At 43.3% G+C, this 25,151-nt stretch overlaps 1 protein-coding gene across 3 annotated transcripts; it reads right to left on the bottom strand.

Annotated features, from left to right (window-relative positions):
* Positions 1 to 756: 756 nt before the first annotated feature.
* Positions 757 to 19,174, bottom strand: LOC120041443 (mucin-17-like). Of its 3 annotated transcripts, XM_038986405.1 has the most exons (13): positions 18,943 to 19,168; positions 18,828 to 18,854; positions 16,957 to 18,643; positions 15,945 to 16,120; positions 13,697 to 13,883; positions 13,316 to 13,422; positions 7,571 to 7,843; positions 6,342 to 6,644; positions 4,491 to 4,592; positions 1,815 to 1,845; positions 1,611 to 1,695; positions 1,389 to 1,454; positions 757 to 1,231 (listed from the first exon to the last, which is right to left on the bottom strand). In XM_038986405.1, the coding sequence occupies exons 1-13, from the start codon at positions 18,977 to 18,979 to the stop codon at positions 1,145 to 1,147; spliced, it is 3,168 nt and encodes a 1,055-aa protein (XP_038842333.1). In that variant the 5' UTR covers positions 18,980 to 19,168; the 3' UTR covers positions 757 to 1,144. The 3 variants fall into 3 exon arrangements, 2 of the variants coding, with proteins under 2 accessions (XP_038842333.1, XP_038842334.1); XM_038986406.1 differs by lacking the exon at positions 18,828 to 18,854; XR_005475891.1 differs by lacking the exon at positions 757 to 1,231 and having other exon boundaries at positions 1,422 to 1,454; positions 6,359 to 6,644; positions 18,943 to 19,174.
* Between the last annotated feature and the right edge of the window lie 5,977 nt (positions 19,175 to 25,151).

Here is a 25,151-nt window from a genome sequence, read left to right on the forward strand (position 1 = left end):
GGTCATAAACATGATCATATGGATCTCTTTGTGAAAACGTAGCAGACAGAAGTCATAATTGGCTATCCACTTTTATTCGCCAAAAATATTTTTAATTTGTCTGTCTTGTAACAATGGACATCTCCCTAATAGTTAATTGTATTCAGTTGTCTCTCTCTCTCATTAATTCAGTTTCAATTCAAATGGGTTTTATTTGCATGGAATACATGTGTTTATATTGCCAAAGCAAGTGATATAAACAACAAACAAAAGCGAGAAGACAAAACAATATTAACAAAAAACTATTAGAAATGAACAGTAAACATTGCAGTCACAAAGGTTTGAAAAATACATTTCAAGTGTTATATTATTAGCTATGTACAATGTTTTAGCAACGTGCAAATAGTTGTAGTACGAATAGTAGGGGAAGATAAATGAACACAAGTATAGGTAGTATTTACAATGTTGTTTGTGCTCCACTGGCTGCGCTTTTCTCATGGCAACGGCCACAAATCTTGCTGCTGTGATTGCACACTGGTATTTCGCCTAGAAGATATGGGAGTTTATCAATGTTTAATTTATTTTCAAATCCTTTGTGGGTCTATTTAATCTGAGGGAAATACGTGTCTCTAATATGGTCATATATTTGGCAGGAGGTTAGGAAGTGCAGCTCAGTTTCCACCTCATTTTGAGGGCAGTGTGCACATAGCCTGTCTTCTCTTGAGAGACAGGTCTGCCTACAGCGGCCTTTCTCAATAGCAAGGCTATGCTCACTGAGTCTGTACATAATTTTGGGTCAGTCACAGTGGTCAGGTATTCTGCCATTGTGTACTCTCTGTTTAGGGCCAGATAGCATTTTAATTTGCTCTGTTTTTTGGGGTGATTACTTCCAGTATGTCAAATAGTTCTCTTTTTGCTTCCTCATAACTTGGTTGAGTCTAATTGTGTTTACATTTACATTTAAGTCATTTAGCAGACGCTCTTATCCAGAGCGACTTACAAATTGGTGTTGCTGTCCTGGGACTCTGTGGGGTCTGTTTGTGTTTGTGAACAGCGCCCCAGAATCAGCTGGCTGAGGGGTCTCTTCTCTAGGTTCATCTCTCTGTAGGTGAGGGCTTTGTGATGGAATGTGTAGGAATCGCTTCTTTTTAGATGGTTGTAGAATTTAAAAGCTATTTTCTGGAATTTCATCCTCCAAGGTCTTCAGTTCCTGTTGTAGCCACAGCCACTCGTCTGTTGATTCTACTTCCCCCTGTGGATCAGTGACATCAGTCTGATTGATTGGTTAATTTATTGATTGATTAATTGGTTAACTGATTCATGGTGAATGGATGGATTATAATAGATTGATTGGTTGATTGATGGGTTAGTTGATTAATTAATTGATTGATTGATCTAGGCTACATTACCTGATCTGAGTCAACGATTCTGGCTGCTCTTACCACTCCCTCATCCTCCATGTATTCCTCTTCATCCTTCATTGGGAGAAAAGGGGACTCTGTTACACTCTGTGGGGAAGTTTGAAATGAACTACTTGTACTTATTATCTTTCCACACACGCACACAGACACACACACACACACACACAAACACACACACACACAAAACTTGGTTATCATCCTCGGCCACACCATAATGCACGGGCGACCCAGGAACTCTTCATCATCATCAGACACCATTATGTTGTGCATCTCCAGACCCAACTTGAGATCCAGCCTGTAGGAGATGGAGGAATACGGGGATGAATATCTGGCCGCTGTAGTGGTTGGAAATACACCTGGTGAAACAGGTGAGATCTCAGGGCTGAGGTTGTTACTGGAAGTAAATTCACTTACGTAGACGTTTCAACAAGATACTGTCTTTTCCCTGTGGGAAAAACAGGCAACAGAGTTAGGGTTAAGATATTAATTTGTGACACGTAAAAGTAATTTTAATTAAGGAGTGGTAAAGAGAGAGAGAGAAGTGGAGAAAAAGAGAGAGGAGCGAGAGAGACCAACTGAAAAGAGAGAGAGGAGAGAGGAGACAGAGAGACAAACTGAAAAGAGAGAGAGGAGAGAGAGAGACAGAGAGACAAACAGAAAAAAGAGAGAGGAGAGAGACAGAGAGACAAACTGAAAAGAGAGAGAGGAGAGAGAGAGACAGAGAGACAAACAGAAAAGAGAGGAGAGAGAGAGACAGAGAGACAAACTGAACAGAGAGAGAGGAGACAGAGAGACAAACTGAAAAGAGAGAGAGGAGACAGAGAGACAAACTGAAAAGAGAGAGGAGAGACAGAGAGACAAACTGAAAAGAGAGAGAGAAGTGTGAGAAACAGAGAGACCAACTGAAAAGAGAGAGAGGAGAGAGGAGACAGAGAGACAAACTGAAAAGAGAGAGAGGAGAGAGAGAGACAGAGAGACAAACAGAAAAGAGAGAGAGGAGACAGAGAGACAAACTGAAAAGAGAGAGAGGAGAGAGAGAGACAGAGAGACAAACAGAAAAGAGAGGAGAGAGAGAGACAGAGAGACAAACTGAACAGAGAGAGAGGAGACAGAGAGACAAACTGAAAAGAGAGAGAGGAGACAGAGAGACAAACTGAAAAGAGAGAGGAGAGAGAGAGACAGAGAGACAAACTGAAAAGAGAGAGAGGAGAGAGACAGAGAGAACACTGCACAGTTAGAGAGGAGAGAGACAGAGAGAGAGACTGAACAGAGAGAGAGAAGTGTGAGAAACAGAGAGACAAACTGAAAAGCGAGAGAGACAGAGAGACAAACTGAAAAGAGAGAGGAGCGAGAGAAACAGAGAGACAAACTGAAAAGAGAGTGGAGTGAGAGAAACAGAGAGACAAACTGAAAAGAGAGAGGAGCGAGATAGACAGAGAGACAAACTGAAAAGAGAGTGGAGTGAGAGAGACAGAGAGACAAACTGAACAGAGAGAGAGGAGAGAGACAGAGAGACAAACTGAACAGAGAGGAGAGAGACGGAGAGACAAACTGAAAAGAGAGAGGAGAGAGAGAGACAGAGAGACAAACTGAAAAGAGAGAGAGGAGAGAGACAGAGAGACAAACTGAAAAGAGAGTGGAGCGAGAGAAACAGAGAGACAAACTGAAAAGAGAGTGGAGTGAGAGAAACAGAGAGACAAACTGAAAAGAGAGTGGAGTGAGAGAAACAGAGAGACAAACTGAAAAGAGAGAGGAGCGAGAGAGACGGAGAGACAAACTGAAAAGAGAGTGGAGTGAGAGAAACAGAGAGACAAACTGAAAAGAGAGAGGAGAGAGAGAAACAGAGAGACAAACTGAAAAGAGAGAGGAGAGAGAGAAACAGAGAGACAAACTGAAAAGAGAGAGAGGAGCGAGAGAAACAGAGAGACAAACTGAAAAGAGAGAGGAGCGAGAGAAACAGAGAGACAAACTGAAAAGAGAGTGGAGTGAGAGAAACAGAGAGACAAACTGAAAAAAGAGAGAGAGGAGCGAGAGAAACAGAGACAAACTGAAAAGAGAGTGGAGTGAGAGAAACAGAGAGACAAACTGAAAAGAGAGAGAGAAGTGTGAGAAACAGAGAGACAAACTGAAAAGAGAGAGGAGCGAGAGAAACAGAGAGACAAACTGAAAAGAGAGAGAGGAGTGAGAGAAACAGAGAGACAAACTGAAGAGAGAGAGAGGAGCGAGAGAAACAGAGAGACAAACTGAAGAGAGAGAGAGAGAAGTGTGAGAAACAGAGAGACAAACTGAAAAGAGAGAGAGGAGCGAGAGAAACAGAGAGACAAACTGAAGAGAGAGAGGAGCGAGAGAAACAGAGAGGCAAACTGAAAAGAGAGAGAAGTGTGAGAAACAGAGAGACAAACTGAAAAGAGAGAGAGGAGCGAGAGAAATAGAGAGACAAACTGAAGAGAGAGAGGAGCGAGAGAAACAGAGAGACAAACTGAAAAGAGAGAGAGGAGCGAGAGAAACAGAGAGACAAACTGAAAAGAGAGAGAGAGAAGTGTGAGAAACAGAGAGACAAACTGAAAAGAGAGAGAGGAGCGAGAGAAACAGAGAGACAAACTGAAAAGAGAGAGAGAGAAGTGTGAGAAACAGAGAGACAAACTGAAAAGAGAGTGGAGCGAGAGAAACAGAGAGACAAACTGAAAAGAGAGAGAGGAGCGAGAGAAACAGAGAGACAAACTGAAAAAAGAGAGAGAGAAGTGTGAGAAACAGAGACAAACTGAAAAGAGAGAGGAGCGAGAGAGACAGAGAGACAAACTGAAAAGAGAGAGAGAAGTGTGAGAAACAGAGAGACAAACTGAAAAAAGAGAGATGAGCGAGAGAAACAGAGAAACTGAAACGAGAGAGGAGAGAGAGAGACGGAGAGACAAACTGAAAAGAGAGTGGAGTGAGAGAAACAGAGAGACAAACTGAAAAGAGAGAGGAGCGAGAGAAACAGAGAGACAAACTGAAAAGAGAGAGGAGAGAGAGAGACAGAGAGACAAACTGAAAAGAGAGAGGAGCGAGAGAGACGAGAGAGAGGAGAAAAAGTCAACAGTGTACACTCACCGTACAGCAGACCAATGAAACAACATGTGGTCACCAAGGTAACCAGGAAGAGGAAACAGCCGAACACAACAGCCACCACCACGGTAGGGAGGTGGTTCAACACTGGCAGAGGAAGAAGAAGAGGTAAACAAACAAAAACAACTTCAAACATCTGAATACAGGCTTTGATTGAACTACATACAACCCATTGACCCTATGTAGAGCCATGTGTCTGTAAGATTCACACACACACACACACACACACACACACACACACACACACACACACACACACACACACACACACACACACACACACACACACACACACACACACACACACACACACACACAATTCCAGTCAAGCAAAGACTCTCATGCCTGGGATGGTCCAGTGGTCTAAGTCTCTGTGTCTGGAGCCTTTGTACAATGTACCACTACCAGCATGGGTTTGAATCTGGCCTCAATGTACCGCTGCCAGCATGGGTTTGAATCTGGCCTCAATGTACCGCTGCCAGCATGGGTTTGAATCTGGCCTCAATGTACTGCTGCCAGCATGGGTTTGAATCCGGCCTCAATGTACCACTGCCAGCATGGGTTTGAATGTGGCCTCAATGTACCGCTGCCAGCATGGGTTTGAATGTGGCCTCAATGTACCGCTGCCAGCATGGGTTTGAATCTGGCCTCAATGTACCGCTGCCAGCATGGGTTTGAATGTGGCCTCAATGTACCGCTGCCAGCATGGGTTTGAATGTGGCCTCAATGTACCGCTGCCAGCATGGGTTTGAATCTGGCCTCAATGTACCGCTGCCAGCATGGGTTTGAATGTGGCCTCAATGTACCGCTACCAGCATGGGTTTGAATCCGGCCTCAATGTACCGCTGCCAGCATGGGTTTGAATGTGGCCTCAATGTACCGCTGCCAGCATGGGTTTGAATGTGGCCTCAATGTACCGCTGCCAGCATGGGTTTGAATCTGGCCTCAATGTACCGCTGCCAGCATGGGTTTGAATCTGGCCTCAATGTACCGCTGCCAGCATGGGTTTGAATCTGGCCTCAATGTACCGCTGCCAGCATGGGTTTGAATCCGGCCTCAATGTACCACTGCCAGCATGGGTTTGAATCCGGCCTCAATGTACCACTGCCAGCATGGGTTTGAATCCGGCCTCAATGTACCGCTGCCAGCATGGGTTTGAATCCGGCCTCAATGTACCGCTGCCAGCATGGGTTTGAATCCGGCCTCAATGTACCACTGCTAGCATGAGTTTGAATCCGGCCTCAATGTACCGCTGCCAGCATGGGTTTGAATCTGGCCTCAATGTACCATTGCCAGCATGGGTTTGAATCTGGCCTCAATGTACCACTGCCAGCATGGTTTTGAATCTGGCCTCAATGTACCACTGCCAGCATGGGTTTGAATCTGGCCTCAATGTACCGCTGCCAGCATGGGTTTGACTCTGGCCTCAATGTACCGCTGCCAGCATGGGTTTGACTCTGGCCTCAATGTACCGCTGCCAGCATGGGTTTGACTCTGGCCTCAATGTACCACTGCCAGCATGAGTTTGAATGTGGCCTCAATGTACCGCTGCCAGCATGGGTTTGACTCTGGCCTCAATGTACCGCTGCTAGCATGAGTTTGAATCCGGCCTCAATGTACCACTGCCAGCATGGGTTTGAATCTGGCCTCAATGTACCGCTGCCAGCATGAGTTTGAATCTGGCCTCAATGTACCGCTGCCAGCATGGGTTTGAATCCGGCCTCAATGTACCACTGCTAGCATGGGTTTGAATCTGGCCCACTGCTCTTTCAGCTATCTCTCTCTATCCAAGAAAAATATATTTAAGAAAAATAAAAAACTAATCTCAGACCAAACCTTCTTTATCGATGTACCTCTCCTCACTGCTGATCACCGTAGTGCCATCAAAGCTGTCGGACACATCACAATGGTACGTTCCGGCACTGCTCTTCCCCACAGATAACAACAAAATGGATTGCCCCGTCTGGTTCTGCACCCAGTAGAAGTCTCCACGGCCTTCTAGAACAGTTCCGTTGAGGAACCAGCGGTACTGGGGAAAGGTTCCCCTCTCCACGGAACAGTAGAACGTCAGGCCCACAATGGAGAAGTTTTCTCCCACGTCGGTGTCGTAGTGCATCGTCACAGCTCCACCTACTGGAACTGGGGGGGGGGGGTAGATATACTCAGCGACACAAATGGCAACTTTAGAGCACTACTTTTGTGCACTACTTTTGACCAAAGCAAAAACATTTTCACTCTGTAGGGAAAAAGGATGCCATTTGGGATGCAAACATGAAATGATGAGTTTCAATGTATGAGAATGTATAAGTCCAGTGGGTGATAAGTCCAGTGGGTGATAAGTCCAGTGGGTGATAAGTCTAGTGGGTGATAAGTCCAGTGGGTGATAAGTCCAGTGGGTGATAAGTCCAGTGGGTGATAAGTCTAGTGGGTGATAAGTCTAGTGGGTGATAAGTCTAGTGGGTGATAAGTCCAGTGGGTGATAAGTCTAGTGGGTGATAAGTCTAGTGGGTGATAAGTCTAGTGGGTGATAAGTCTAGTGGGTGATAAGTCCAGTGGGTGATAAGTCTAGTGGGTGATAAGTCTAGTGGGTGATAAGTCTAGTGGGTGATAAGTCCAGTGGGTGATAAGTCCAGTGGGTGATAAGTCCAGTGGGTGATAAGTCCAGTGGGTGATAAGTCTAGTGGGTGATAAGTCTAGTGAGTGATAAGTCTAGTGAGTGATAAGTCTAGTGGGTGATAAGTCTAGTGGGTGATAAGTCTAGTGAGTGATAAGTCTAGTGGGTGATAAGTCTAGTGGGTGATAAGTCTAGTGGGTGATAAGTCTAGTGGGTGATAAGTCTAGTGGGTGATAAGTCTAGTGAGTGATAAGTCTAGTGAGTGATAAGTCTAGTGAGTGATAAGTCTAGTGGGTGATAAGTCTAGTGGGTGATAAGTCTAGTGGGTGATAAGTCCAGTGGGTGATAAGTCTAGTGGGTCTTGAGTGCTGAGAACAGAACTATAGGTCAAATCCTTTTCTTGAAACAGACTGTCGGACAAAGAGACAGACAGACAGAGAGACAGACTCACCAACGTGCATGGCCTTCCACTGACCGTACACCACCCGGTCTCCGTTCTCCGCCTGACACTGTAGAAAGCCCATGTGGAGATCTATAACCACTGGAATAGAGAACGTGGCGAATCGCTCGTCAACCGTCTCCGTGCTGATGAACTCTGACCTGCTGTAGAGGGAGAAGGTGATGGGCGGAGTCCCATTGAGTGATTGACACGTGACGTGGGCAATGTAGGTCCCGTCTGTTTCCTTCAGTACCAGGATGTGGAGGTCCGGTTCAGACACGAGCTCTGAAAGAGAGGAGAGGATGGATGGAGAGAGTTTTGAACAAGATATCATCTGAATACAGGGTTTGATTTAATACAATCCACTGACTTCACAAAAAATAAAAAATAAATATAAATATATGACAGAATCCCTTTTAGCTGTCAGGAGCTTTGAGAAATACGCAGGGTGGAGTTTTCCTGACCGCGGGACCTGACCAGGGAAAACTCCTGCCCTAGACAGGAGAGAGAGGGCAACTTGGAGGAAAACAACCCCCTTCAGGGAAACGTCTCTTTTCTAAAAGAAAAAAGCATCGTTTGGTAAGACTTAGATATGTGTATACTATATATATATTTGTATACTGGCTGTCAATTTACATTTTAGCAGACATTCTTATCCAGAGCAACTAACAGGAGCAATTATGGTCAAGTGCCTTGCTCAAGGGCACAGACAGATGTTTGACCTAGTCGGCTCAGAGATTCAAACCAGCAATCTTTGGGTTACTGGCCCAACACTAACCACTAGGCTACCTGCCTCTATACTTCGGTAAACACATTTTGAAGGGAAATAAGAGGGCAGAATTCTTTCTTGTACTGGTCACTCCTGGAAATCAAACCCACAACCCTGGCGTTGCAAGCGCCAAGCTCTGCTAACTGAGCCACACAGGAAAATGTACAACTTATTTCATGGAAAGAACAGGTGTTCCTAGTGTTTTGTACGCTCAGTGTGTATATAGAATGTTTATAGATCTAATTCATTAGATTTAATAAATACCTTTTGCTAAATGAGAAAAATGTTACCTCAAAATTGTTTTAGTGGATTGACTTAAACAGTTGTGATGAGACAGATTACATTTTTATTTGAGCAAGACTAGTGATATCCAGGGAAAGACTAGTGATATCCAGGGAAAGACTAGTGATATCCAGGGAAAGACTAGTGATATCCAGGGAAAGACTAGTGATGTCCAGGGAAAGACTAGTGATATCCAGGGAAAGACTAGTGATATCCAGGGAAAGACTAGTGATATCCAGGGAAAGACTAGTGATATCCTGTGAAAGACTAGTGATATCCAGGGAAAGACTAGTAATATCCAGGGAAAGACTAGTGATATCCAGGGAAAGACTAGTGATATTCTGTGAAAGACTAGTGATATCCAGGGAAAGACTAGTGATATCCAGGGAAAGACTAGTGATATTCTGTGAAAGACTAGTGATATCCAGGGAAAGACTAGTGATATCCAGGGAAAGACTAGTGATATCCAGGGAAAGACTAGTGATATCCAGGGAAAGACTAGTGATATCCAGGGAAAGACTAGTGATATCCAGGGAAAGACTAGTGGCATCCAGGGAAAGACTAGTGGCATCCAGGGAAAGACTAGTGATATCCAGGGAAAGACTAGTGATATCCAGGGAAAGACTAGTGGCATCCAGGGAAAGACTAGTGGCATCCAGGGAAAGACTAGTGATATCCAGGGAAAGACTAGTGGCATCCAGGGAAAGACTAGTGATATCCAGGGAAAGACTAGTGATATTCTGTGAAAGACTAGTGATATCCAGGGAAAGACTAGTGATATCCAGGGAAAGACTAGTGATATCCAAGGAAAGACTAGTGATATCCAGTGAAAGACTAGTGGCATCCAGGGAAGACTAGTGATATCCAAGGAAAGACTAGTGGCATCCAGGAAAAGACTAGTGATATCCAGGGAAAGACTAGTGGCATCCAGGGAAAGTGTTAAAAATGTTGGTGACATCAAGTGGTTTCTGTTAGAATTACATGAGGGGGTGTTTAACCCCATCAAATCAAATCAAAGGTTATTTGTCAAGTGCGCTGAATACAACAGGTGTAGTCCTTACAGTGAAATGCTTACTGACAAGTCCTTACTGACAAGTCCTTACTGACAAGTCCTTACTGACAAGTCCTTACTGACAAGTCCTTACTGGCAAGTCCTTACTGACAAGTCCTTACTGACAAGTCCTTACTGACAAGTCCTTACTGACAAGTCCTTACTGACAAGTCCTTACTGGCAAGTCCTTACTGACAAGTCCTTACTGACAAGTCCTTACTGGCAAGTCCTTACTGACAAGTCCTTACTGACAAGTCCTTACTGGCAAGTCCTTACTGACAAGTCCTTACTGACAAGTCCTTACTGACAAGTCCTTACTGACAAGTCCTTACTGGCAAGTCCTTACTGACAAGTCCTTACTGGCAAGTCCTTACTGACAAGTCCTTACTGACAAGTCCTTACTGACAAGTCCTTACTGACAAGTCCTTACTGACAAGTCCTTACTGGCAAGTCCTTACTGACAAGTCCTTACTGACAAGTCCTTACTGACAAGTCCTTACTGACAAGTCCTTACTGACAAGTCCTTACTGACAAGTCCTTACTGACAAGTCCTTACTGGCAAGTCCTTACTGACAAGTCCTTACTGACAAGTCCTTACTGGCAAGTCCTTACTGACAAGTCCTTACTGACAAGTCCTTACTGGCAAGTCCTTACTGACAAGTCCTTACTGACAAGTCCTTACTGACAAGTCCTTACTGGCAAGTCCTTACTGGCAAGTCCTTACTGACAAGTCCTTACTGACAAGTCCTTACTGACAAGTCCTTACTGACAAGTCCTTACTGGCAAGTCCTTACTGACAAGTCCTTACTGACAAGTCCTTACTGGCAAGTCCTTACTGACAAGTCCTTACTGACAAGTCCTTACTGGCAAGTCCTTACTGACAAGTCCTTACTGACAAGTCCTTACTGACAAGTCCTTACTGGCAAGTCCTTACTGACAAGTCCTTACTGACAAGTCCTTACTGGCAAGTCCTTACTGACAAGTCCTTACTGACAAGTCCTTACTGACAAGTCCTTACTGGCAATGCAGTTTTAAGAAAATAGAGTTAAGAAAATATTTACTAAATAAACTAAAGTAAAAAATAAAAACAAAAGTAACACTAACAACAATAACAATAACAAGGCTATATACAGGGAATACCGATACAGAGTCAATGTGCGGGGGAAAAGGTTAGTCAAGGTATTTTGACCATGGAGGCAGGGGTAAAGTGACTATGCATAGGGATGTGGACAGAAAGGAACTTGAAACTCTCGACCCGCTCCACTACAACCCCGTCGATGTGATTTATTTTTATTTTTATTTTTTTTAATTCTTTATTCTTTAAAACTTTATTTAACCAGGTAGGCCAGTTGAGAACAAGTTCTCATTTACAACTGCGACCTGGCCAAGATAAAGCAAAGCAGTGCGACAAAAACAACAGAGTTACACATGAGATAAACAAACGTACAGTCAATAACACAATAGAAAAATCTGTATATTGTGTGTGCAAATGAAGTAAGGAGATAAGGCAATAAATAGGCCGATAGTGGTGAAGTAATTACAATTTAGCACTGGAGTGATATATGTGCAGATGAGGATGTGCAGGTAGAAATACTGGTGTGCAAAAGAGCAGAAAAACAAAAACAAATATGGGGATGAGGTAGGGGTAGTTGGTTGGGTTATTTACAGATGGGCTGTGTACAGCTGCAGCGATTGGTAAGCTGCTCTGACAGCTGACGCTTAAAGTTAGTGAGGGAGATATGTCTCCAACTTCAGTGATTTTTGCAATTCGTTCCAGTCATTGGCAGCAGAGAACTGTAAGGAAAGGCGGCCAAAGGAGTACGGGAAAACCACGCTGGTTGACTTGTCTAACATACAAGACAAACTGGCACAGAGAGACAGGAAACACAGGGATAAATACACTGGGGAAAATAAGCGACACCTGGAGGGGGTGGAGACAATCACAGGAACAGGTGAAACAGATCAGGGCATGACAGGGCCAGGTCGATTAGAAAGGCCTGCTCACATGAAGTGTTTTAGGGAGCGTTTGACAGTGATGAGGGGTGGTCGTTTGACAGCGGACCAATAACGGACGCAGGCAATGAGGCAGTGATCGCTGAGATCCTGGTTGAAAACAGCAGAGGTGTATTTAGAGGGCAAGTTAGTCACGATGATATCTATGAGGGTGCCCATGTTTATGGATTTTGGGTTGTACCTGGTAGATTCCTTGATCATTTGTGTGAGATTGAGGGCATCTAGTTTAGATAGTAGGACGGCCGGGGTGTTAAGCATATCCAAATTTAGGTCACCTATCAGTACGAACTCTGACGATAGATGGGAGACAATCAATTCACATATGATGTCCAGGGCACAGCTGGGGGCTGGGGGGGGGGGGGGGGGGGGGTCTATAACAAGCGGCAACAGTGAGGGACTTATTTCTGGAGAGATGGATCATGTTCGGTCCTCCTTTTCCTGTAGTCCACGATCATCTCCTTTGAGCTCATGTTGAGGGAGAGGTTGTTTTCCTGGCACCACACGGCCAGGTCTCTGACCTCCTTCCTATAAGCTGTCTCAACGTTGTCGAGGTGGGAAAGCGCAGTGTTGGGTGCGATTGAGATTGCGTCATCTGTGGACCTGTTGGGGCGTTATGCAAATTGGAGTGGGTCTAGGGTTTCCGGGATGATGGTGTTGATGTGAGCCATGACCAGCCTTTCAAAGCACTTCATGGCTACCGACATGAGTGCTATGGGGCGGTCGTCATTTAGGAAGGTTACCTTCGCTTCCTTGGGCAAAGGGACTATGGTGGTCTGCTTGAAACATGTAGTTATTACAAACTAGGTCAGGGAGAGGTTGAAAATGTCAGTGAAGACACTTGCCAGTTGGTCTGCGCATGCCACCCTGTTTCTAGCTCCGGGGTGAAGTTTCCCCATAGAGCAGTGGTTTCCAACCATGGTACTAGGACCTCTGGGGGTACTTGGCCTACCCACAGGGGGTACTTGAGAAGACTGATGAGACCACAGGCCTACTGGTAAAATGCACATGAGGGGTACTACGGGCAGAGCAAAATTCAGTTGGTGGTACAGTAACCAAAAAGGTTGATAACCACTGCCATAAAGAATAATAGAGGACTCTTCTTTGTATCGGTCCCATTATGACATCTGTGAGAGCACGGGCAGCACCATTGAGGGCATTTCCATTTTGAAGTAGTCAATTTTCTTCTTCTACTACTTCTATGAGTTGGTAAACAAACTGAAAGGGTGCACACTGCCACTTGCATTGTGTTGTTTGAACAGGTATAAAGCCAAGGTTGGTGATATACTGTCAGCTGCAGTTATGGAATGTTTGCTCACGAACATAATTCATAGGCTGATCCCTCCTGATGACCCGGATGGAATTATGTGATCCTTCCTTAACCCATAGGAAGTCCCACCCAGTTGACTAATTCATAATGGTGAAATCCCTCTATGTTGCTGCCCATGCAAAAACTTTTTTTTTGGCACTAGAGCCCTCTATCTCTGAGTATCCCCTAGGGACATATGTAGGATCAGCTTCCCCTCCCCCAAGCCTAACCTTAAGCATTAGTGTGGAAAATGCTAAACTGACTCAAGATCAGCGTCTAGGGGAAACTTCACCCTACTCCATAATTATGTGATACAAATGACCCCTGACCTCTGACCTTTGACCTTGATGACCTTGGCAGTGCTCCTGGAGGAGTAGACCTCGGTCAAGTTGAGTTGGTTGGTAGCAACACAGGTGTACTCCCCGCTGTCCTCGAGCACCATCCTGTAGCATACAAATACAGATATTGTCAACAATATTTCCAGTGAGTTTTCACATATTTTCAAGAAGCTAAATAATAAAACATTGACGAAGATCTATGTGACTGGAATGGTGTATTTGTCATTAAATATATCAGTTCTCTTCAGTTTTTTGCATATCCAATGCACCCATGATCTAAGATGCATCTTCAGGTGGGCAAAAGTGAACGTCTGAAAGACAAACACAAGACAGACAGACCAGACAGCCCAGTAATAACAGACCATCCACAATACAGTACCTGTAGATGAAGAGTTGTTCCTGTGTCTGATTGTGTAAAGGAGACAGGGGGAGGGGCTTCCCATCCACCAGCCACTGGTAGGAGACGTGGTTCCCTTTGGTGATGTTACAACGTAGGGACAGTGGCTTCCCTTCGTAGAACTCCACAGACCCTGATTGGACTACAACCTCTGCACCGTTGACTGGGACTGTGGGAGAACACATACAACCATACAGTACAACCATAGAATCTGATAATGTTGTGTTCTAATTCTAGGAGGGCATTTTAGATCTGTGAAAACATTTTAGTTCTATTAAGACATTGTAATTGTATAAAGACATTCAAATTCTATGAGGACATTCTAATTATATGAAGACATTTGAATTACCTGAGGACATTCAAGTTCTATGAGTACATTCTAGTTCTATGAGGAAATTGTAGTTCTGTGAAGACATTGTAAACGCAGCAAAAAAAAGAAACGTCCTCTCAATGTCAACTGCGTTAATTTTCAGCAAACTTAACATGTGCAAATATTTGTATGAGCATAAGATTCAACAACTGAGACATAAACTGAACAAGTTCCACAGACATGTGACTAACAGAAATGGAATAATGTGTCCCTGAACAAAGGGGGGGTCAAAATCAAAAGTAACAGTCAGTATCAGGTGTGGCCACCAGCTGCATTAAGTACTGCAGTGCATCTCCTCCTCATGGACTGCACCAGATGTGCAAGGTCTTCTGTGAGATGTTACCCCACACTTCCACCAAGGCACCTGCAAGTTCCTGGACATTTCTGGGGGGAATGGCCCTAGCCCTCACCCTCCAATCCAACAGGTCCCAGACGTGCTCAATGGGATTGAGATCTGGGCTCTTCGCTGGCCATGGCAGAACACTGACATTCCTGTCTTGCAGGAAATCATGCACAGAACGAGCAGTATGGCTGGTGGCATTGTCATGCTGGAGGGTCATGTCAGGATGAGCCTGCAGGAAGGGTACCACATGAGGGAGCACAGCCTTGAGATTGCCTGCAATGAAAACAAGCTCAGTTCGATGATGCAGTGACACACCGCCCCAGACCATGACGGACCCTCCACCTCCAAATCGATCCCACTCCAGAGTCTAGGCCTCAGTGTAACGTTCATTCCTTCGACAATAAACACGAATCCGACGATCACCCCTGGTGAGACAAAGCCACGACTCATCAGTGAAGAGAACTTTTTGCCAGTCCTGTCTGGTCCAGCGACGGTGGGTTTGTGCCCATAGGCGATGTTGTTGCCGGTGATGTCTGGTGAGGACCTGCCTTACAACATGCTTACAAGCCCTCCGTCCAGCCTCTCTCAGCCTATTGCGGACAGTCTGTGGTCTAGAGTTTTTTTCCCTCAGGTTGCACATGTGACATGCTGGTAGAAATTATGTAAAACGGATTTAAGTTTGTCTGTTAAAGTCCCCGGCCACTAGGAGCGCCACTTCTGGATGAGCATTTTCTTCTTTGCTTATGGACTTATGCAGCTCGTTGAGTGCGGTCTTAGTGCCAGCATCAGTTTGTGGTGGTAAATAGACGGCATGAAAAATATAGCTGAAAATTCTCTTCGTAGATGGTGTGGTCTACAGCTCATCATGAGGTACTCTACTTCAGCAATACCTTGAGCAATACCTTAATATTAGACATCGCGCCCCAGCTGTTATTGACAAATAGACACACACCCCCACCCCTCGTCTTACCGGACGTAGCTGTTCTGTCCTGCCGATGCACAGAAAACCCAGCCAACTGTATATTATCCGTGTTGTCATTCTTGGTGAAACATAAGATATTACAGGTTTTCATGTCCCATTGGTAGGATAGTCTCAAAATGAGCTTTTCCAGTTTATTCTCCAGTGATTGCACATTGGCTAATAGAACGGATGGTAGAGGCGGGTTACCCACTCTCCGACGGATTCTCACAAGGCACCCTGATCTTCGCCCCCTGTATTTCCTTATTTTCTTAATGCGAATGAAGGGGACTTGAGCCTTGTCTGGGAGAAACATTATATATTTCGCTCATTAAAGAAAAAAATCTTTGTCCAGTTTGAGGTGAGTAATCACTGTTCTGATACCCAGAAGCTTTTTTCAGTCATAAAAGACAGTAGCATCAACATTATGTACAAAATAAGTTACAAACAATGCGAAAAACACACATCTGGTTAGGAGCCCGTAAAATGGCAGCCATTCCCTCCAATGCTAATTCTGCCAGAACAAAACAAAAGTATTAATACAGGGCCTACGACTCACCGACTACTCTGAGGTGGTGTCTTTGACTGACTGTGGGTTGTATTACTGTGTTGTTCAGGACGCTGGCTACACACACCATGTGGCCCTCGTAGGAAGCAGTGATGAACAGAGGGAAATTGGCCATCTCACCAGACAGAGCACTGTAGAAGCCTAAGGTCTTGGACCGGTCACCTTCTCTGAGGACAGATTACAGTAATGGATTGGATACATAACAGTGGTAAAATGTATATTTTATTGTATTGTTTACATGGCATTATATTGACAGGGCTCTGTAGAACCTTAAAGCTGCAATATGTAACTTTTTGTGGGCGACCCACATGTCGGTAGCCATGAAGTGCTTTTTTAATGAGGATCTGTAATCCTCATTAAAAGCAAGTCTCAGAAGCGGTAGATCTGTTCTATGTGTGCTATTCCTATGCTTCCCGTTCTTAAGATTTGTTTTTGCATCTTTTACTTTAATTTTTGTACACCAGCTTCAAACAGCTGAAGATACGATATTGGTTATTGAAAAGATACTTCACAGCGGTTTAGGGTACAATGATTCTCTACACTATACATGCTTGTTTTGTCACATAAACTGCAATTAGGCGAACTATTCGAATTTTAACAACCAGGAAATGGCGGAGCGATTTCTGCATTGTGCATCTTTAAGGTCTTGTCTCATGTGAGTTTCGAATTGACCCCTAGAACACTACCCCCTAGGCACTGCATTGTGCATCTTTAAGGTCTTGTCTCATGTGAGTTTCAAATTGACCCCTAGAACCCTACCCCCTAGGCACTGCATTGAATTGATTAGCCTACTTGCCTGCTGATATATTCATTTTGACAACACCTCCTGTCAGATCTCCAGTACTTAGGGTCTTGAGGTAGATATTGTAGCGATCTTAACCAAACACTTAGCAAAGGTTCAGAAAATGATATTTTGGCGTAACAACTAAGGTTTTGGGTTGACAGTCGTTTGACTCTCGGTCAGGGCTACCCCCTGAATTCCCTACAATACAGCAACACCCACCTGAATAGCTGGTAGAGGATGGACTCTTCTTTAGGGTAATGCAGCACTTCACACTGGAATTCTTCTACAGTCTTCTCTAGGGCTGTTGAGGGGCCGTACAGCAACGGTCTGCCTAGGACTGAGGCTCCTGGGACTGAGGCTCCTGGGACTGAGGCTCCTGGGACTGAGGCTCCTGGGACTGAGGCTCCTGGGACTGAGGCTTCTGGGACTGAGGCTCCTGGGACTGGGGCTCCTGGGACTGAGGCTCCTGGGACTGAAGCTCCTGGGACTGAGGCTCCTGGGACTGAGGCTCCTGGGACTGGGGCTCCTGGGACTGAGGCTCCTGGGACTGAAGCTCCTGGGACTGAGGCTCCTGGGACTGGGGCTCCTGGGACTGAGGCTCCTGGGACTGATGCTCCTGGGACTGAGGTTCCTGGGACTGAGGCTCTTGGGACTGAGGCTCCTGGGACTGAGGCTCCTGGGACTGGGGCTCCTGGGACTGAGGCTCCTGGGACTGAGGCTCCTGGGACTGAGGCTCCTGGGACTGAGGTTCCTGGGACTGAGGTTCCTGGGACTGAGGTTCCTGGGACTGAGGTTCCTGGGACTGGGGTTCCTGGGACTGGGGTTCCTGGGACTGAGGCTCCTGGAACTGAGGCTCTTGGGACTGAGGTTCCTGGGACTGAGGCTCTTGGGACTGAGGTTCCTGGGACTGAGGCTCCTGGGACTGAGGTTCCTGGGACTGAGGTTCCTGGGACTGAGGTTCCTGTGACTGAGGCTCCTGGGACTGAGGTTTCTGGGACTGAGGCTCCTGGGACTGAGGTTTCTGGGACTGAGGTTCCTGGGACTGAGGCTCCTGGGACTGAGGCTCCTGGGACTGAGGCTCCTGGGACTGAGGCTCCTGGGACTGAGGTTCCTGGGACTGAGGCTCCTGGGACTGAGGTTCCTGGGACTGGGGTTCCTGGGACTGGGGTTCCTGGGACTGAGGCTCCTGGAACTGAGGCTCTTGGGACTGAGGTTCCTGGGACTGAGGCTCTTGGGACTGAGGTTCCTGGGACTGAGGCTCCTGGGACTGAGGTTCCTGGGACTGAGGTTCCTGGGACTGAGGTTCCTGTGACTGAGGCTCCTGGGACTGAGGTTTCTGGGACTGAGGCTCCTGGGACTGAGGTTTCTGGGACTGAGGTTCCTGGGACTGAGGCTCCTGGGACTGAGGCTCCTGGGACTGAGGCTCCTGGGACTGAGGCTCCTGGGACTGAGGCTCCTGGGACTGAGGCTCCTGGGACTGAGGCTCCTGGGACTGAGGTTCCTGGGACTGGGGTTCCTGGGACTGGGGTTCCTGGGACTGAGGCTCCTGGAACTGAGGCTCTTGGGACTGAGGTTCCTGGGACTGAGGCTCTTGGGACTGAGGTTCCTGGGACTGAGGCTCCTGGGACTGAGGTTCCTGGGACTGAGGTTCCTGTGACTGAGGCTCCTGGGACTGAGGTTTCTGGGACTGAGGCTCCTGGGACTGAGGTTTCTGGGACTGAGGTTCCTGGGACTGAGGCTCCTGGGACTGAGGCTCCTGGGACTGAGGCTCCTAGGACTGAGGCTCCTGGGACTGAGGTTCCTGGGACTGAGGCTCCTGGGACTGAGGTTCCTGGGACTGAGGTTCCCGGGACTGAGGTTCCTGGGACTGAGGTTCCTGGGACTGAGGCTCCTAGGACTGAGGTTCCTGGGACGGGGGGAACAGGGGGTACACAACACAGTCAGACACATTCAGAAACACACACACACACACACACACACACACACACACACACACACACACACACACACACACACACACACACACACACACACACACACACACACACACACACACACACACACAACTTAGACAATGGCACAAAACTTACTTGTCTCCTGGCAGAAGGTGTAGAAACCTTCAGAGAAGAAGAAAAAGAAGACTGACTGTTGGTGTTCTATAAATAATAATCTGAAAGCCATAATAACAAGTACAGCACAACTCACCCAGTAAAACGACTACTGTTGTTCTGAGAGTAGTCATCTTCTCTCCTTCCTCCTTCTCCACAAAACCCAATTTGACTGGACGTTTGTTTTTGACTGAAGAAGCAGATATGGACTTTTGTTGTGTGTGTGTGTGTGTACTGCAGTTAAAGTGGCTATGGAGGGTGGTGAGAGTGAATGAAGGGTGGAGACAGAGAGATAGAGCGAGAGAGAGCAGGATGTGGGGACCGATAAAAATAACAGAAAAAGGTTAGGACCTAGTAACCTACACGCCCCACTACACACACACACACCAGACACACAAACACCAGGCACACACACACCAGACACACACACACCAGACACACACACACACACACACACACACACCAGACACACACACACACACACACACACACACACACACACACACACCACACACACACACACACACACACACACACACACACACACACACACACCAGACACACACACGTGCACAGAACTGATAGTACTATACACCGCCCCCTCCCTTATACCCCCTCTCTCTAACAGCAGTTCCACGAAAACACAACATGCTTCAAATGTCGCAACTTTATTAACACACACACGAGATGTAGCATTACATTTTGTATTGTTTCAGTATTCATAACAATTATTCCATTAAAAGTCATAAAACATTTGAAAAGACAATTTACAGTCTTAATTTTTTTCACTTGGTGCAATTTTCACAAGTATGTGGTACATTTTCACAACTCTAAGTACAAGACTCCAAACAGATAATCAAAATGTCACGTGGTCAAAATTCTAAGCACATTTTCAATTGACTGAGTACTACAAACAAATTCACAAAGTCACTTGTTCACTGCACCAAATCACTCTTTCAATTTGCACACATATTCAAGTATCTGCCTTTCAAAATGCAATATTCACTTTACTTTTGATATGATTTTCTTGTCATTTGTTAACAATACATTTGTCTATCACTTAATCAAACGGCTCAAAACGGATAACTACTGAACCAAAATGGAGTAGTGCTTAGCTTACCTATATAGTTTCATAACTGCTGAACCAAAATGGAGTAGTGCTTAGCTTACCTATATAGTTTCATAACTGCTGAACCAAAATGGAGTAGTGCTTAGCTTACCTATATAGTTTCATAACTGCTGAACCAAAATGGAGTAGTGCTTAGCTTACCTACATAGCTTCATAACTGCTGAACCAAAATGGAGTAGTGCTTAGCTTACCTACATAGTTTCATAACTGCTGAACACTGTATCACATCATCATTCTCCATCAGCCAGTGTGCTTCAACAGGACAACGTGGAGAGTCACTGGACGTGCTTCCATTCAGAATTATACTGTACAATGCACTGCTGAAATACCTGGGTTGTATATAACAATATATTTATACCTGGGTTGTATATAACAATATATTTATACCTAAGTTGTATAACAATATGTTTATACCTGGGTTGTATAAAACAATATATTTATACCTGGGTTGTATATTACAATATATTTATACCTAAGTTGTATAACAATATATTTATACCTGAGTTGTATATAACAATATATTTATACCTGAGTTGTATATTACAATATATTTATACCTGAGTTGTATATAACAATATATTTATACATGGGTTGTATAACAATATATTTATACCTGGGTTGTATATTACAATATATTTATACCTAAGTTGTATAACAATATGTTTATACCTGGGTTGTATATAACAATATATTTATACATGGGTTGTATATAACAATATATTTATACCTGGGTTGTATATTACAATATATTTATACCTAAGTTGTATAACAATATGTTTATACCTGGGTTGTATATAACAATATATTTATACCTGGGTTGTATATTACAATATATTTATACCTAAGTTGTATAACAATATGTTTATACCTGGGTTGTATATAACAATATATTTATACATGGGTTGTATATAACAATATATTTATACATGGGTTGTATATAACAATATATTTATACATGATTTGTATATAACAATATATTTATAGCTGAGTTGTATATTACAATATATTTATACCTGAGTTGTATATTACAATATATTTATACCTGAGTTGTATATAACAATATATTTATACCTGGGTTGTATATTACAATATATTTATACCTGAGTTGTATATTACAATATATTCTACTCGTTATCCAAATGTCATTGATACACTGTAAACTGATGAATTTCAAGCAGAGAGACAGGCGATACTGTATCAGTTGACAAGTCACACAGAAAAGGTGTTCTTGAACAGTGTTGCATGGGGCAGAAATAGCTACATCAGACTACACCAGGACGTTATAACTGTAGCCTACTGCATTACAATACCTACACAATACCCCATATATCTGATAATTTGTTCTACACATGTACTGTATAAGGATAATGAAACTAAGACTGACACATGTACTGTATAAGGATAATGAAACTGTAAGGCTGACACATGCACTGTATAAGGATACTGAAACTGTGAGGCTGACACATGTACTGTATAAGGATAATGAAACTGTAAGGCTGACATATGTACTGTATAAGGATAATGAAACTGTAAGGCTGACATATGTACTATATAAGGATAATGAAACTAAGGCTGACATATGTACTGTATAAAGATAATGAAACTATAAGGCTGACATATGTACTGTATAAGGATACTGAAACTGTAAGGCTGACATATGTACTGTATAAGGATAATGAAACTGTAAGGCTGACATATGTACTGTATAAGGATAATGAAACTGTAAGACTGACATATGTACTGTATAAGGATAATGAAACTAAGGCTGACATATGTACTGTATAAGGATAATGAAACTAAGGCTGACATATGTACTGTATAAGGATAATGAAACTGTAAGACTGACATATGTACTGTATACGGATAATGAAACTGTAAGACTGACATATGTACTGTATAAGGATAATGAAACTGTAAGACTGACACATGTACTGTATAAGGATAATGAAACTGTAAGGCTGACACATGTACTGTATAAGGATAATGAAACTGTAAGGCTGACACATGTACTGTATAAGGATAATGAAACTAAGACTGACATATGTACTGTATAAGGATAATGAAACTGTAAGGCTGACACATGTACTGTATAAGGATAATGAAACTAAGACTGACATATGTACTGTATAAGGATAATGAAACTGTAAGGCTGACATATATACTGTATAAGGACAATGAAACTATAAGGCTGACACATGTACTGTATAAGGATAATGAAACTGTGAGGCTGACACACGTACTGTATAAGGATAATGAAACTGTAAGACTGACATATGTACTGTATAAGGATAATGAAACTGTAAGGCTGACATATGTACTGTATAAGGATAATGAAACTAAGACTGACATATGTAATGTATAAGAATAATGAAACTGTAAGGCTGACACATGTACTGTATAAGGATAATGAAACTAAGACTGACATATGTACTGTATAAGGATAATGAAACTAAGACTGACATATGTACTGTATAAGAATAATGAAACTGTAAGGCTGACACATGTACTGTATAAGGATAATGAAACTAAGACTGACATATGTACTGTATAAGGATAATGAAACTGTAAGGCTGACATATGTACTGTATAAGGATAATGAAACTGTAAGGCTGACACATGTACTGTATAAGGATAATGAAACTAAGACTGACATATGTACTGTATAAGGATAATGAAACTGTAAGGCTGACACATGTACTGTATAAGGATAATGAAACTAAGACTGACATATGTACTGTATAAGGATAATGAAACTGTAAGGCTGACATATGTACTGTATAAGGATAATGAAACTAAGACTGACACATGTACTGTATAAGGATAATGAAACTAAGACTGACATATGTACTGTATAAGGATAATGAAACTAAGGCTGACATATGTACTGTATAAGGATAATGAAACTGTAAGGCTGACATATGTACTGTATAAGGATAATGAAACTGTAAGGCTGACATATGTACTGTATAAGGATAATGAAACTAAGGCTGACATATGTACTGTGTAAGGATAATGAAACTGTAAGGCTGACACATGTACTGTATAAGGATAATGAAACTGTAAGGATGACACATGTACTGTATAAGGATAATGAAACTAAGACTGACATATGTACTGTATAAGGATAATGAAACTAAGGCTGACACATGTACTGTATAAGGATAATGAAACTGTAAGGATGACACATGTACTGTATAAGGATAATGAAACTGTAAGGCTGACATATGTACTGTATAAGGATAATGAAACTAAGGCTGACATATGTACTGTATAAGGATAATGAAACTGTAAGGCTGACATATGTACTGTATAAGGATAATGAAACTGTAAGGCTGACATATGTACTGTATAAGGATAATGAAACTGTAAGGCTGACATATGTACTGTATAAGGATAATGAAACTAAGACTGACATATGTACTGTATAAGGATAATGAAACTAAGACTGACATATGTACTGTATAAATCAAATCAAATGTTAGCGGTCACATACACATGGTTAGTAGATGTTAATGCGAGTGTAGCGAAATGCTTGTGCTTCTAGTTCCGACAGTGCAGTAATATCTAACAAGTAATCTAACAATTCCCCAACAACTACCAAATACACACAAATCTAAAGGGGTGAATGAGAATATGTACATATAAATATATGGATGAGCGATGGCCGAGCGGCATAGGCACGGTGCAATAGATGATATAAAATACAGTGTATACATAAGATATGAGTAATGTAAGATATGTAAACATTATTAACTTCTTATGGCTGCGAGGGGCAGTATTGAGTAGCCAGTTAAATGGTGCCCATTTCAAACGGCCTCGTACTCAATTCTTGCTCGTACAATATGCATATTATTATTACTATTGGATAGAAAACACTCTCTAGTTTCTAAAACCGTTTGAATTATTTCTCTGAGTGAAACAGAACTCATTCTGCAGCACATTTCCTGACCAGGAAGTGGAATGTCAGAAATCGATGCTCTGTTCAACTTCCTGCCTATACATGGGCATGATACGTAAGAGTCTACGTACACTTCATACACCTTCCCCTGGTTGTCAAGAGGCGGTGAGAGAAGAAATTTCGTGTTTATCTTGGTCTGAGGTGGAATTAAAGCTCTTTGTATGACGTGACCGTCCATTTCCTGTTTCTGGAGCGCGCGAAAGGGGACATGGATTTGCCTTCTGTTTAGCTGTCGTTATGGACGACTACTATCTCCGGTTTAGATTTTATTTGATACATGTGACCATATCATCGTAAAGTATGTTTTTTCAATATAGTTTAATCAGATTATTGAAATTTTTTCGGGAGTTTTGCCGTGTTCCGTTCTCTGACTTTAACTCTGACTGTTGACGTTGGAGAGATCCGTGCCACTTGGCAAGTGCCCATGCTAAATGATGAGGGAAATTTGCCGTTCCAGATCCAAACAACGACTGTTCTGGACAAAGGACACCTTGTCCAACATTCTGACGGAAGATCACCAAAAGTAAAAAACATTTTATGATGCTATTTCTAATATCTGTCGTGCATGTGAACTGGTCGTCGGCGCCCAAGTGTTTCTGGCTATTGTGGCTACGCTAATATAACGCTACATTTTGTTTTCGCTGTAAAACATTTAATAAATCGGAAATATTGTCTGGAATCACAAGATGCCTGTCTTTCAATTGCTGTACACTATGTATTTTTCAGAAATGTTTTATGATGAGTAATTAGGTATTTGACGTTGGTGTCTGTAAATATTATGGCTGCTTTCGGTGCAATTTCTGATTGTAGCTGAAATGTAAACTATGATTTATACCTGAAATATGCACATTTTTCGAACAAAACATATGCTATACAATAAATATGTTATCAGACTGTCATCTGATGAAGTTGTTTCTTGGTTAGTGGCTATTTATATCTTTATTTGGTCGAATTTGTGATAGCTACTGATGGAGTAAAAAACTGATGGAGTAAGAAAAGTGGTGTCTTTTGCTAACGTGGTTAGCTAATAGATTTACATATTGTGTCTTCCCTGTAAAACATTTTAAAAATCGGACATGTTGGCTGGATTCACAAGATGTGTACCTTTCATATGCTGTATTGGACTTGTTAATGTGTGAAAGTTAAATATTTAAAAAAAATATCTTTTGAATTTCGCGCCCTGCACTTGAGCTGGATGTTGTCATAAGTGTACCGGTGT

Source organism: Salvelinus namaycush, unplaced genomic scaffold, assembly GCF_016432855.1.
Source record: "Salvelinus namaycush isolate Seneca unplaced genomic scaffold, SaNama_1.0 Scaffold467, whole genome shotgun sequence".
Lineage (NCBI taxonomy): Eukaryota > Metazoa > Chordata > Actinopteri > Salmoniformes > Salmonidae > Salvelinus > Salvelinus namaycush.

Bases quoted from the DNA above. Each gene is read 5' to 3' on its own strand.
- LOC120041443 (XM_038986405.1), bottom strand. From the start codon at position 18,979: ATGACTACTCTCAGAACAACAGTAGTCGTTTTACTGG. The intron at 18,855-18,942 runs GTGAGTTGTGCT...TCTTCTCTGAAG, and splicing joins AACAGTAGTCGTTTTACTGG to GTTTCTACACCTTCTGCCAG. The intron at 1,846-4,490 runs GTGAGTGTACAC...TTTTTCCCACAG, and splicing joins TTTCATTGGTCTGCTGTACG to GGAAAAGACAGTATCTTGTT.